Source organism: Coffea eugenioides, chromosome 3, assembly GCF_003713205.1.
Source record: "Coffea eugenioides isolate CCC68of chromosome 3, Ceug_1.0, whole genome shotgun sequence".
In the NCBI taxonomy this organism is placed as follows: Eukaryota; Viridiplantae; Streptophyta; class Magnoliopsida; order Gentianales; family Rubiaceae; genus Coffea; species Coffea eugenioides.
Genome location: NC_040037.1, coordinates 6864150 through 6877577, shown reverse-complemented (window position 1 = coordinate 6877577; position 13428 = coordinate 6864150). Strand labels below are relative to the sequence as shown.

Sequence of the window (13428 nt, the reverse complement as noted above, 5' to 3'; positions counted from 1 at the left end):
AACAGTCGTAACTAGTTGTAACGTAACAGTAACATATCCCTTACTGGTTGTAACCCATTTTGTACTGTTCGTTCTTCCTTTTTGTGACATTGTAAACTTTCGTTTTAACGTTACAAATTAATTCTCCAAGGAATCATTTTCTTATGCGCACCTATTACCAACATGTGGTCGTGACCTGGTTTGACCATAATTCAATTAACCTAAAAACTTGTAATACCAATTGATGTGTCTGTGATACATCATGTCAATGGGGCGCTAAATTCGTCAATCGATACAAAACAAATGGCCTAAATGATAATGTTTTAATAAAAATAGCCCAATAATAATTCGAATTTAGCATCGTAACAAAATCAAGACAATTTATACTTTAGACTGTGTTATCTTATACATCGTACCTTTGCCGGTGCGATCTATGCCAATAATTATGGCCATTAAGGTATGCAATTGAATGTAGTAGAATGGTATACATATCACGCCAGCCATTCAACTGTTATGGTCGATTTAGTGAAAAATATCCGATCACAAAAAACACGTTCAATTCTATTGTAAAATTGTTACTTCAATTTTCTACCAACTTTATAATTTCCTAACAATTTTATATAACCCAATACAAACTATTGATGATTACTACCACTAGATGTGATTACAATTGTAATCCACTTGTCTAAATTTGAAAAGAGTGAAATATCAATGCTGCCTGTACAACCTCGTCAATAAGTTGTAACACCCTACTAACTGCTTGTAACACGTACATATGCAGTATTCCTAAGTTGGGATAACCACTCTAATGTCTCGTTCGCAAAATATAGTTACACATCATTCATCAATCTCATTCTCGGGGGCGGCGACGTCAGCGCGAAGTTGCAATCCCTGGGTGTTATTTCTTCCCTGAAATGCGTAACGATGGTAAATCAGCAATATTATTAATGAACCATACGATTAATGATATACGATATCCAAGTCTCCAATTAACAACAGTACACAAATATGTGCTGTAACGATAAAAGTTTATCACCTGGGGTGAAGGTGCAAATACATGATATGCATCAACATCACAGTGTGTTAAAAGTGCTGCACGCTCCTCCTACATTACATAGTATAAGTAATCGACTGTCAACAAATCATTACCAATCCCTATATTGCTCACTTAAAAAGTTAAATTGGACTAGACATTATAATAAAAATGATATATCAGACCATTAAGACATCTCTTACAGAGTTATACTTGGAAAAAATAGAAAATCTGGGATGCATCCATTCTGTAGGGACACTTCTAGGAGGCCCCTGATTAGCCAAACGGTGACCCTTCGAATAATAAAAAATAATATGTTATTAAAGCGAGCATACGTTAACTACATAATTTGCATGATTTGACAGCTTTCAGGTGCCCACCATTACAATACTATAAAAAAAGGGTTAATATCAGAAACCTCCCTTGAGATTTCTTCTAATCACACCTAGAATCCTTCATGTTTTCGAAATCACATTTAGCACCCCTGGAATGACAACTTTGGTATCAATGTCCGCCGAGTCATTATTTTTGTTCCACTTTTACCCGCAATGGTGAACTCTATTTATGTAGACTTAATTTCGGAAACCTCCCTTGAGGTTTTCCCTAAATTATGTAAAATTATTATGTAATTATGTAATATTTTTTGTACAAAGTGTAATTCTAATTGAACTATGTGTAAAATTTATCAACACAAATACGATTATTACATATTGGACTCATATGTACACTAACAACTTATCAGACTTCTATTGTAACGATGTACAAGAAATTTACATAAAATTACAAAATGTTCAAAAAATGTTACACGATTTAGGGATGGTTGATCTAACAATTGTTCCTATCCCACTCCCTAATATTAAATAGCTATAGAGTTTCCAGTGATGTTGACTTTTGGCAATGGGCATAGTGCCATTGTCAAAATTGCAATTTCTAAGTGAATAATAACATAATCTAAAAGATGTTTAAAGATGATGGGAATTCATGAGTATATAGCATTAGCAATCCATTTTTACTTGATAATAGGGCATCGCAATATTAATAACTTACAAACTCCATTCGATTAGGATGCACAAAAAGCTATTTATACGATTCCATTTTCATAAAAATGGAAGAGCAAGTTTATTTACAACTACAATCACATATTGAAACTATTGCTGCCATTATTAGAATCCATAGTCACATTTTTTTTATCACCGTTCAGATCAATGTAACATTTTTTAAACAATGTGTAACTTTATGTGAATTATTTGTAAAACTTAATAACAGAAACACAATCTATTATAAAGATGTACAACAAGCTTACATAAAATTACAAAATGTTCAAAACATGTTACACTGCTTAAGAACGATTTTGTAGTGTTACAAAAGTTGGAGGGATGTGAGTTACATAAATAGAGTTCACAAGGAGGGTAAAAGTGGAACAAAAATAATGAGGGGCTGATAATGATACCAAAGTTGTCATTTCAGGGGTGCTAAGTGTGATTTCGAAAACATGAGGGGTTCTAGGTGTGATTAGAAGAAACCTCAAGGGAGGTTTCTGATACTAACCCTAAAAAAAAGGTAGCTCTACTACACGAATAAGAAGGTCTTTATTTTAACTACTAAATATATACATACCGTTTCACTTTCATCGATATTCGGAGCAATAGCGTTTGGAGGGCCATTCACTGTCTGGCTCATTGAATGCGTCTACGAGTTTCGTATGGACCAAATCATTGTATAAGACAGTCAAAATAGGTATATCAGGAGGGATGACAGCCGTAACAACATTATCACACAATGTAAGATCAATGTAACTATTGATGCTGTTAGAAACATCCAAATAAAAGCAACGGTCATGTCCGTTTTATACTAACCGAAACAGAGTCAGTAGATGAACGACATCCCATAAACATGTATTCCTCAATTGAAACCGATGTCGGCTCCGATTCTGAGGCCTACAGTATTGACACGGCAATAATATTATTTCATCATGAATGATACCTAAACTTTAGTTAATAGCATAACGATAACTTAGTTTTAGCATAAATGTTCCCCGAGTACCAAAATTTGATCCATACCGTAGTCTGTGTAGTCCTTGATAATCTAGATTTTCTTTTTACTCTGTCAAATTTATCGATCCAACTTCGCATCACTCTACTTTTCTTCCCACCACCTCGTTTTTTAATGCCTCTTGCGACTACTGCCTCCCCCATTTCATTCACAATTTCAATTTTATCCCGTTCCTCCATATTCAGATTTTTTTGATTTTGCAAAGGTTGTTCTTCACTTTCTGAGAGGAGGAGCTCAACTCTCTTTGCCAAATCGGATATGACAGTGATTGCTACTTTGCTGGTGTCCTCCGACATTGCTGCTCGAGTTGCGACCTTAATCATGGCTGGAGCGAGCTCCCGATAACGAGTTGAAATCATTATTTTAGGATCAGCCACAACTTCCCGTCTTCGCCGATCAAAACAGTCTCCAGCCCGAGCTCTTTTTGTCCATCGCCTCTTAATGTATTCAGGAGGAATTATTTTTATGCCCACAGTATCAAACACCTTCAACGCGTGCCCACATAAAATGCCTTCATTCTCGTATTTTTTGCAACTACAACGTACACTTAGATCATTCCGATTGAATACCACTATTCTTTCAGGTCCTCCATCATACCTCATGACCGCAAACTCCACAATCATCGCTGCATCTTGCTGTCTCAATATAACCATAGCTGTTGACTCGCCATATTCATTTTGGAATGCAACAAATACGGTTGGTGAATACGTCTCTGATGCATGCACGAGCATAGGTGTTTGCCTTAACCCGACCATGGGGAGCTTTTGCCTCATTTCATATTCTGCGATCAGTTCATTATGTCTCTTTTCATCAACCACCCGATTGAAATGTCTAAAGAACTGCACAAGGTCATGATCCAGTTTCAAATGATTTTTAATTGCTGCATTTAGGCTTTCGCTGAGTTGGGTGCTTCGCATTCCCGCGGTCCATCTTTCTTTCATCATGCACCTTGCCCATTTATCACGAATTTTATACAACCCGGAGAGCCATTCATTATTTTCAAGATTGTGTTTCTTCACCATCGCCTCCCACACCCTATTGAATTGTTCCACTTCTTCAAACTCATACATGCAGGCACCAAACATGTATGGAAGATCACTATTTTCCTTGTAGTGATTGCCAAGATGTTTCATAAAATTACGCCTTATGTGAAACGTACATAGACCGTGAAATGTTTCAGGCATAACAACTGAAAGAGCGGCTGCCATGGCATGATCTTGGTCGGTTAGTATGGTACTTGGACGCTTTCCGCACATTGCTTCTAGAAATGTACCAAACACCCATTTGAAAGAATCTATAGTCTCATCATACATAAGGGCAGCACCGAATATCACAATTTGCCTATGTTGGTTAAAACCCACAAACACTCCAAGTGGCCGGTATTCTTTATTTGTTTTGTAGGTTGTATCGAATGTGACTACGTCTCCAAAAAATTTGTAGTCAATTAACATTCCTGCATCAGCCCAAAAGATATTCGTTATCTGCTCTTCACAGTCCAACTGTACGGCATGAAAAAATGATGGATTCTCGAGTGTTTGCTCTTGAAAATAATTCAGCATGCTACCTGCTTCTCCATATTTCAAACTCCTTTCCCGTCGAGTACGAAGATATCGTTTCAGGTCTTCCCGAGTATATCCCACATTTCCCATCCCACCTGCCTCCTTTCCCATAAGTTCATGACTCTGTTTCAATGAAAGCCCAGCGTCCTCGCTTATTTCAGCTTGGAATCCTTGAGCCTCGCTCACTTTTCTTTGTGATGGCATCATGTGCGCACATTGAACAATGTGCAACTCATGGTTATGCTCTAAGACAATGTCATGCACACGGTACTTCATTGTTCCTCTAAACAACACGATAACCATTTTAGCTCCACACCCTGTTTTCGTCGGCGCTCGTGTCCTCTTTGGCATCACATCACCTTCGTACTTGCGCTTTACACCTTCCTTGCAGCAACTATATCTCCTAGACGTGGTCACGCCGTCTTTGTCTTTATTCAGATAGTCTTTACGTACACTAAAACCCATTTTAAAGGCATATTTGTTGTAAAACTGGTACGCATCCTCTTCGCTGTTGAACTCCATTCCTAATTCAGGGGTCCCATCTTCTGCCAATTTGCTGCAATCCATTACTTCTGATCCTGCCAATTATGCATCAAACACCCTAATTTGCAACACTTCATGAATAGTATGTACATAAACGACAACATATATGTATATTACCATTCATAATGTGTTATGAATCATACATTACTCGTATACCAAATTCTATTATTACGCTATCAATATGATTAATGATTCACATCACCTTACTTTTACTCTAAGACAATCTGTGTACAAATACAACTCCATGTACACTAACTTATACGGATTGTAATGTATTGGTCACACGATGTAAGTCTATTTTAACTGTATGTACATCCACGCTGGTGATTATATTTTGATTCTAGATTCTTTAGCTCACTGGACCTTATGTCATTCGTTAATGACAACCGCATAAAATAGACTAAATAGTCTTTGTCTTCATTTAAATAGTCTTTGCGTACACTAAATTCCATTTTAAAGGCATATTTGTTGTAAAACTTGTACGCATCCTCTTCCATGTTGAACTCCATTCCTAACTCATGAGTCCCATCTTCTGCCAATTTCTCTACAATTCATTACTTCTGCTCCTACCAATTATGCATCCAACACCATAATTTACAATAGTTCATGAATAGTATGTATGTAAACGACAACATAAGTGTGTATTACCGTTTATAATATGTTATGTTACACACATTACTCGTATACGAAATTCTATTATTAGTCCCATCGATATGATTAATGATTCACATCACTTTACTTTTACTCTAATACAATGGCATTATCTATGTACAAATATAACTCCATGTACACTAAGTTATACGGACTGTAATGTGTTTTTCACTCCATGTAAGTCTATTTTAACTATATGTACATCCACTCTGGTGATTATATTTAGGTTCTAGGTACTTTGTTTCATTGGACGTTATGTAATTCGTTACTGACAATCGCCTAAGCCAATTCCTGTGCATTTTCTACTATTTCTACATTTTCAGGGCCAAACAAGTATTTTTTACTCATTCTAATACATTTCTTACATAATGTAATTTACTTACAAAACCAGGTACATCTATTTATTATTCACATATATCTTTTCCTCTGCTTTTCCTAGGTCAAACCCCAGACCTCCATTTTATACACACTGCATACTCAACAGAGGGGCAAACTAAGATTGCGTGATGACCATGGACCAATACTAGTGGATGCACAAAGATTGTAATAGGGTGGTTATAACCTGTAACTTATCTACAGTAGCATGTACATTCATTCACTTGTTAAATAGTTCATCACTGCAAAACTGCACGCTCTCACACACACATACAGTACACATTGACTATTCTTCTATTATCTTCATATTATGTCTTTACTGAATCTAACATTCAGAAAAGTTGCTGGTATAAGATTCACAAAGTTGTTGATATGGTTGAATCACGTTACCTTGGCCCGTTGAGAGCTTTTTGTTTCACCGAATGCCCTTATGCACAGTTGCTTCTGCTATTAAGTTGCACAAAAAATGGTGGGCAACGTCAGATAATGAATTTCCTCTTTAATTCGCTTCTACCTTGCCGCCTGTCTTGCCCGCATTGCTCATACAATTTCTGAAGAGATCGTTGGCCTTCTTTTACAGCATTCTAACTGTTTGCCTTCTTCCTTCTTCTTCTGATGCCATAACCCAACTCTCTCCACCTAATTTCACGTCAGCCAAGCAACAATGACATACCCAGCTTGCTTTCTTCTCTCGGTTTTGTTTTGTGCGGCTAATTCAAATTTTCAATTTCATTTTCAAAATTTCAATTCTTCCGTTTAGAGGAAACGGAGTCCGTCAATCTTATTTTTTTTCTTTCGTCAAACGGTGACGTTTTTTTCCTTCAACACAACCAGTTGACGTGGCTTATTTTGCTCCATTCCTTGAAGCTTGTGAGGGGACCGTTCAGGAGCGGTCCCCCTTCTGAGGACCACTCCTGCCCCGTATCCTACAGTTTACCAATACAGTTACAGGATCCAAAACGACATCGTCGTCTTGGCGTGGCTCATTTTCACCGTTATCCAATATTAATGGCGCCTAAGTAGCTTTTACACACAGAACACACACTTCTCTTCAGTCCTTGCACCTTTCTCCATGGCCGTAGTCAGTGGAACGTACTGCCCATTTCCCTCTCCCCCCTTCTCCTTCTCGGTTGTTTCTTCCTCCAAAGGTCCCTCACTCTTTCTCTGTCACACTCTAAAACACACACAAAATCTCACGGAAGTTATACAGAAAAAGACACGTCTTGAGTGTTTAAGAAAATGTTTGATAAAAAGCTGAAAAATAGTTTCTTTCTTTTCTTTTTTTTCTCTTCAAATATAGATATGTTGTACATGTTCTTCTTTTATGCTCATTTTTGCTAATGCTGCGGAGAATTTTGCAGAAACAAGTTCAAATTCAAGCTCAAAGTCAGTGAAATTAAGGGAGGACTGGAGGAAAAAGTCCAGACCAATTCCTCCTGGTGGGGTCTATCCAGCAAAGGACCACTGCAGGTTTAAATTTTCGCATTTTCTTGAAAGCCCTTGTTGGGAATCATTGTATTTTTTATTTTTATAAAGAATAATCTACTTGGATTTTGTTTCTTTATGCTTAGTTACAGTAACGGTAATTAAATTTTGAAGTGGCTGAAATTGGTTCCCTTGATTTCTTGGTTTGGCAGTAAATGCGGGTTGTGTGATACTTATTATATTGCCCATGTCAAGAATGCTTGTGCTTTTCTAGGAGATGGCATGTCCAGAATTGAAGTGAGTTTTTCCAGCTTTGTCTATTTATCATGCTTTTTAGTTGTCCAATTTCTGTAGCATACGGGGATAATATTTTGTATGATATGGAACTAATGTTTTATTTAACAGTTTAAACTGTTCGAGCGTGCAATATAAAGCTGGGGGAGTGATATTATTTCTTAATCTCCATCTATTGGAATGAGATAACAGGTGGCAATCATAATTAAAGTGAGAGGCTTATTGAGTATTAGTATATTGTAACAGCCCGAACGGAGTGGGTAGCTGGAAGAATACCATCCTAAGTTTTACTTACTTATAAAAGAATCTCTAAGTAATCTATTTGGAATAAATGCAATTTGATCTCCCTCCACAAACTCCCTATGTCATCTGTAAGGATTCTAAAGGTAGCTCCCACCGTGCATGGTGCAGCTTTTAGGATTCTGTAATTTGTAGGTGCATTGTGGTAGTCTCTACAATAGCCAAAGTGGAGCATTAGACAGAAGTCTGTTGGCACCCACCTAGAACATTTTAGCTTGTCCTTTGGTGGTTCATTGATCTGAAACTTTGTCTCTGAAGTCAAAAAATTCTTGCATATGAAATCTTTGAGAATTGGAAAAATGAAGTACAAATGTTGTTTGATTAAGTACTCTGGAACCTTTAGCTTAGGAAGAAAGTAGTTAGCTATACAAATTTTCTACTAAATCAAAGAATTCTCTCTTTCTAAACTATACGATGTTCATTTTGACGAGCTACTTAGCATGTAAAGATAGGTTTGTCCAACATTCAAGTCTTATTTGTTGTGCCACATTTTCTTCCTTAGGCCTCTGAGCCATCAATAGAGTTTGTACTGGTGCTAATGTTATGCAGCACAGATTCTTGTGAAATATTTAAATTTATAGTCACGTGAAGTAGATGAACTCCTGTAGATATGCAAAAAAACCAGATTCTTTAAGAGGATGTTAAATTTCTCCTTTCTACAAACCTTGTGACTCTAGTCGTGATTTAAGTTATTTCTCATTGGCATTTGCTTCAGGATAGAGTTATGTCTAAATTTAAGAATTAAATTTTATGAAGTCAATTAAGCTGCATAGTTGTTTTTTGGATGTGGTAGACAATTGAAATTACGCACCAAATAAATGCTTTCTCACATGGTAAGAGATAACCGTAATGCTATATATCTTTACATTCAAAGTGTCCTAGGAATTTCCTCCTAAGCCCTGGTTTAGCAATAGTGACTCTTTGAGATCGGTAAAAAGTTTCCAGTTTTGTGCGTGCAGTATCTTGCAATAACAAATATTTCTTGACTGTGAATTACAGTCTGTGCTGTTTTCTTGTTCGTTTTGCCTCAGGCCTTAGAACAGATGGTCCATGGCCGAGGGAGGAAAGCAGATTCGCTGGATGAGGTGTACCTGGGGGTCTATGAGAATCTTTTGTATGCTCGAAAAATTAAGCCTGTTGATGGTAAGCATATTGAGTTCTTGAACACATTTTATAAGTAGAGAAATTTAGATGCTAGATAACTAACTTAAACTTGATGCTTTTGTCTTTTATCCGGTGCTGCTACTTCTTGATAGAGGCTCATCTGAGTTTATTTGGAAGGAGTTTGGTGATTCCATAAAATATTATAGCTAATTAAATAAAATGCCCTTCATTTAGTTTTATCATTAATGTTTTTCACTCTCAAGATTTCTATATTCCAAAATTTTTAAATAAATCTATAATATAAGAGTTTTAATAAGAGTTACAAAATTATTGTATGTTACATTTAAACTGTGTATATAATCAATTTGGCCAATAGAAGCGGAATGTAGGCAGCGAGGATCTTCCAGACGCTTTTGTACTTTACTTCTTTTGCCCCTCTATGTCTGTGATTTTTCTATTCTTGTAGGTGAAAAATTGGCTGAAGTTGGTTTTCTGTCGAAACATACCTGTCTTAAGCTAACAGTTATGATGAATTCTTTTTAATCCGTGTATCTGGTGATTCCGGCTTTGATTTTGAGGCATCTTGAATTACCTGACAGATTCTTTTTGATATGTATTAGGTGATTTATATGTCCTGATTAATGCTGTTGAATAACTCATGGCTCTGGTGATTGCGGCTTTGATTTTGTGGCATCTTGAATTGCTGGACAGCTTTATGTCCTTTATTCTTTTTGAGATGCATTAGGTGATTCATATGTCTTGACTTATGCTGTTGATTTGTAGGAGCTCAGTGGACTGGAATAGTTACAACAATTGCCGTGGAAATGCTTAAAACTGGCATGGTAGAAGCTGTTATTTGTGTCCAGAGGTAGTTTACCATTTCGTGATGTTCCAAGAAGTTTGTTTATTCTACAATGGATTTAATTTTGAAAAGTTTTCATTTCTTCTGTTGTCTGGGTTCCTAATTCTCTCTTTAATTTGCTCAAGTGATCCTGAAGATAGATTTACCCCAAGACCTGTCCTAGCAAGGTATGCTGAGTTCAATTTCTCACTTCAGCTTAGTCTTCATTTATTAAGAGACCTCTTCATTAAATCTTTTCATATTGCCTTCTACTTATGTTCTTGTGTCTAATGTTGATGTACATGTAGGACACCAGAGGAAGTCATTGCAGCCAAAGGTGTTAAGCCGACACTATCCCCTAATCTTAACACCCTGGCCCTTGTTGAGGTTCTTCCTATAGCTCTTTAGCATTGTTACTTTCTGTTTATATCTTTATACATATATTACACTTGTGGTACTTATTGTTACTTGACATAAACTAACTCAGCTTAGCTGACATTAGATGGTATGCGATAGAGCCTTTGTTGAACTGAGAAAGTAAACTGAGAGAGTTGTAAGTGTTGAAGTGCTTCTCATAGAAAAGTGCTTCAATTTTCAATTTCATCAAGAGTGATTTTGCGCCAAACCATTGCCCACAAAATGTGCTTATGAAAGTTGCCACAATTTTTAAATCATCTCGCATGGTTTTTTTTTTGAAGGTCCTCCTGTTGGTTCATTTGAGTTGAGTTCCTTTTTGTCTGCAATGATATGCATGACCAAGTATTTGAGCCTTTAACCTGTACAGAAGGTCCTTCTGCTGGTTTATTTGAGTTGAGTTCCTTTTTGTCTGCAATGATATGCACGACCAAGTATTTGAGCCTTTAATCTGTACACGAATGTTTTCTTCTTGGTTAGTGATGACAAAAGTCTCAATTGTGAGCATCCACATTTTTCATTTGTCTTCCCATTTGAGTAATTCTTCATGTTTGTTACTTGTGGACTGCGAGATGAATTTTAATTGCTGAATTGCCTCTGTTAGTTTTGATTACATGCATTAAAAAGAGAATACTATGTCAATATTCAGAAATAATGCATGAGCTGAGCAATGTTTCCTTTCGATCTTCTCTTGGTATTTCCTGGAAGCATTAGTTTCTAAATCTTCCTTAGTATAGTCTTCCTTTTTATAATTGGATTTCTGTGTTTCTATGTTTTAATTTGATGAAGTGAGTCATTGGTGGTCTTTCATGTAACTTCTTCACTTCTGCATATACATATCTTGGTTTTGGTCTCTATTAATTTGGATCTTCCTTGTGACAGGCAGCTGGAGTGAAACGCCTTCTTTTTTGTGGTGTAGGGTGCCAAGTGCAAGGTATTACATGTTTATCATCTGGGTATGTGCTGATTTCTCCAGTTTCTTTTTTGTGACTATTACTATCATAATGCAGAGTAATTTCTTAAACTGCAGCATTGAGATCTGTTGAGCACCACTTGAATCTGGAGAAGCTTTATGTTCTAGGTACTAATTGTGGTAAGTAGAAACTCAATCATGGGAATACATGATTGGAATTGAATTGGAGTTCTCTAGTGACCCAATGTTCTGCTTGCCAGATATCCTTTTGCTTTTAGTCGTCAAACTTGTGCTTGATCCGTAGTAGTAGTTCTGCTTGTTGTTTGAGGGGATTAAAATAATCTTTCCCATTTTCTTCTCCAGTATGTTTGCTTAGGTCTTGGATACTGATTCTTATTTTTCCTATTTTCTATAGTTGATAACGGAACAAGAGAAGGCTTAGATAAATTCCTGAAAGCAGCTAGCAGTGAGCCAGAAACTGTCCTCCATTACGAGTTTATGCAAGATTATAAGGTTCTATATCTTTTACTCTTGCTTTTTGTGCTTCCAACCTAACAGTTTGGCAGCAGAATTATGTGGTTAATTTGTTTTTTCTTCCACTAAAATTTTAGAACTGAAATAATATTTTCAAGTTTGAAATCTTGCCAACGTTGAACAGTAGAAAAATGTGCAGTTTTGGTTTCTTTTGAACATGATGAACACTAAAGTTCATATCAAACTTAATGAAAATGCTTACAATTATTCGAGTCTAGTGGTGTCTGAAAAGTTTGTGTCTTGGAGTTTTTGGAGTTCAACTGGTGAACTTCGAGATGCAATACTTGGTTGTGAGGTAGTTTTTCAATTCTGAACTATCTCTTTGTTTACCTATAGTTCTATATAAGTGTGTATATTTTATCCTCCTATGACTCATTCTCCTCGACAAAATAAAATCAGAATTGGGTAGCTAATCTAAATTGCTTTTTCCAAATGAATTTGACTTTTAAGATACTTATGAGCAGTTTTGCTGGTTATCTATAAGTACATGTTCTTAAATTTCTAGGAAGGAAAAAGTACATATTAGTGCTGCTCCACTATAGTTACCGATGCTTACATATTTCGATTCCCTATGCTAAAGAATTTTCTCTCTCTAACACTTTGATAGGTTCATTTGAAGCATTTGGATGGACATATTGAAGAGGTAACACCCTTATCCTTCTTTTAGCTTCTAAACTCTTGGTAGTATGCCACTTCATCGAAATTTATATTTCACTAAAGCAGGTTCCCTATTTCTGTTTACCAGCAAATGATTTAGTAGATGTCATTGCACCATCTTGCTACAGGTAATTGCTAGTTGGTTATTGAACTCATTGGAATTATTCAACTGCATGATTATCATTTAATTGTAATTACCTCCTAGAGATTCATGATGCATATAACTGACATGTCAATGAAGTGGGTGTCATGCATTTGGTCAAGAAAGATTGTCTTTGCAACTAGGCCTGTTTTTTAAAGCCAGTTAGGATTAGAAAATGGTGATACCTAGTCCTACATGTTAATTTTGTACCATGATGGTGATTATCATTCACCATCTTAATGTGCTGCTGTAATCACAGCTGTTGATAAATTTTGTTTTTATATCAATTTTATGAGGTTTTGTTCTTTTAAAATGTTTATATTTCTGTCAGAAAGTTGTGGTACTCTTCAACTTATTCTTTCATATAAGCTTGTGCTAAACTATTAGCTTTTGTTGTGTCTTACAGCTGTTTTGACTACACAAATGGTTTAGCGGTGAGTTTTTTCTACCCGAGTCTGGGATAGAGGCTTGATGTTTATGTAATTCATATATAATGAATGTATATGTGCCCATTTGTTGTTTACAACTGTGCCAAGTTAGAGAATTTGGATTTGCAGCCTTGTTCTCATTTGCTTTAGATTTTGCAAAACTGATTATGAAAGTGATTATAGC

General features: G+C 36.2%; 2 protein-coding genes across 3 annotated transcripts; one reads left to right on the top strand and one right to left on the bottom strand.

Annotated features, from left to right (window-relative positions):
* Positions 1-816: 816 nt before the first annotated feature.
* LOC113765888 (protein FAR1-RELATED SEQUENCE 5-like) lies at positions 817-5190 on the bottom strand. Its single transcript, XM_027310130.1, has 6 exons — positions 3073-5190; positions 2869-2949; positions 2630-2701; positions 1198-1305; positions 1016-1084; positions 817-888 (listed from the first exon to the last, which is right to left on the bottom strand). The coding sequence occupies exons 1-6, from the start codon at positions 5188-5190 to the stop codon at positions 817-819; spliced, it is 2520 nt and encodes an 839-aa protein (XP_027165931.1).
* A 2039-nt stretch (positions 5191-7229) lies between these two features.
* On the top strand, positions 7230-13339 carry LOC113765586 (7-hydroxymethyl chlorophyll a reductase, chloroplastic-like). 2 transcript variants are annotated; one of them, XM_027309813.1, is made up of 13 exons: positions 7230-7340; positions 7554-7662; positions 7830-7914; positions 9243-9354; positions 10099-10183; positions 10303-10344; positions 10465-10543; positions 11453-11504; positions 11601-11663; positions 11899-11996; positions 12625-12660; positions 12741-12802; positions 13223-13339. In XM_027309813.1, exons 1-13 carry the CDS (start codon positions 7265-7267, stop codon positions 13278-13280), a joined length of 957 nt encoding a protein of 318 aa, XP_027165614.1. In that variant the 5' UTR covers positions 7230-7264; the 3' UTR covers positions 13281-13339. The 2 variants fall into 2 exon arrangements, with proteins under 2 accessions (XP_027165614.1, XP_027165615.1); XM_027309814.1 differs by having other exon boundaries at positions 12763-12802; positions 13223-13251.
* Positions 13340-13428: the final 89 nt, after the last annotated feature.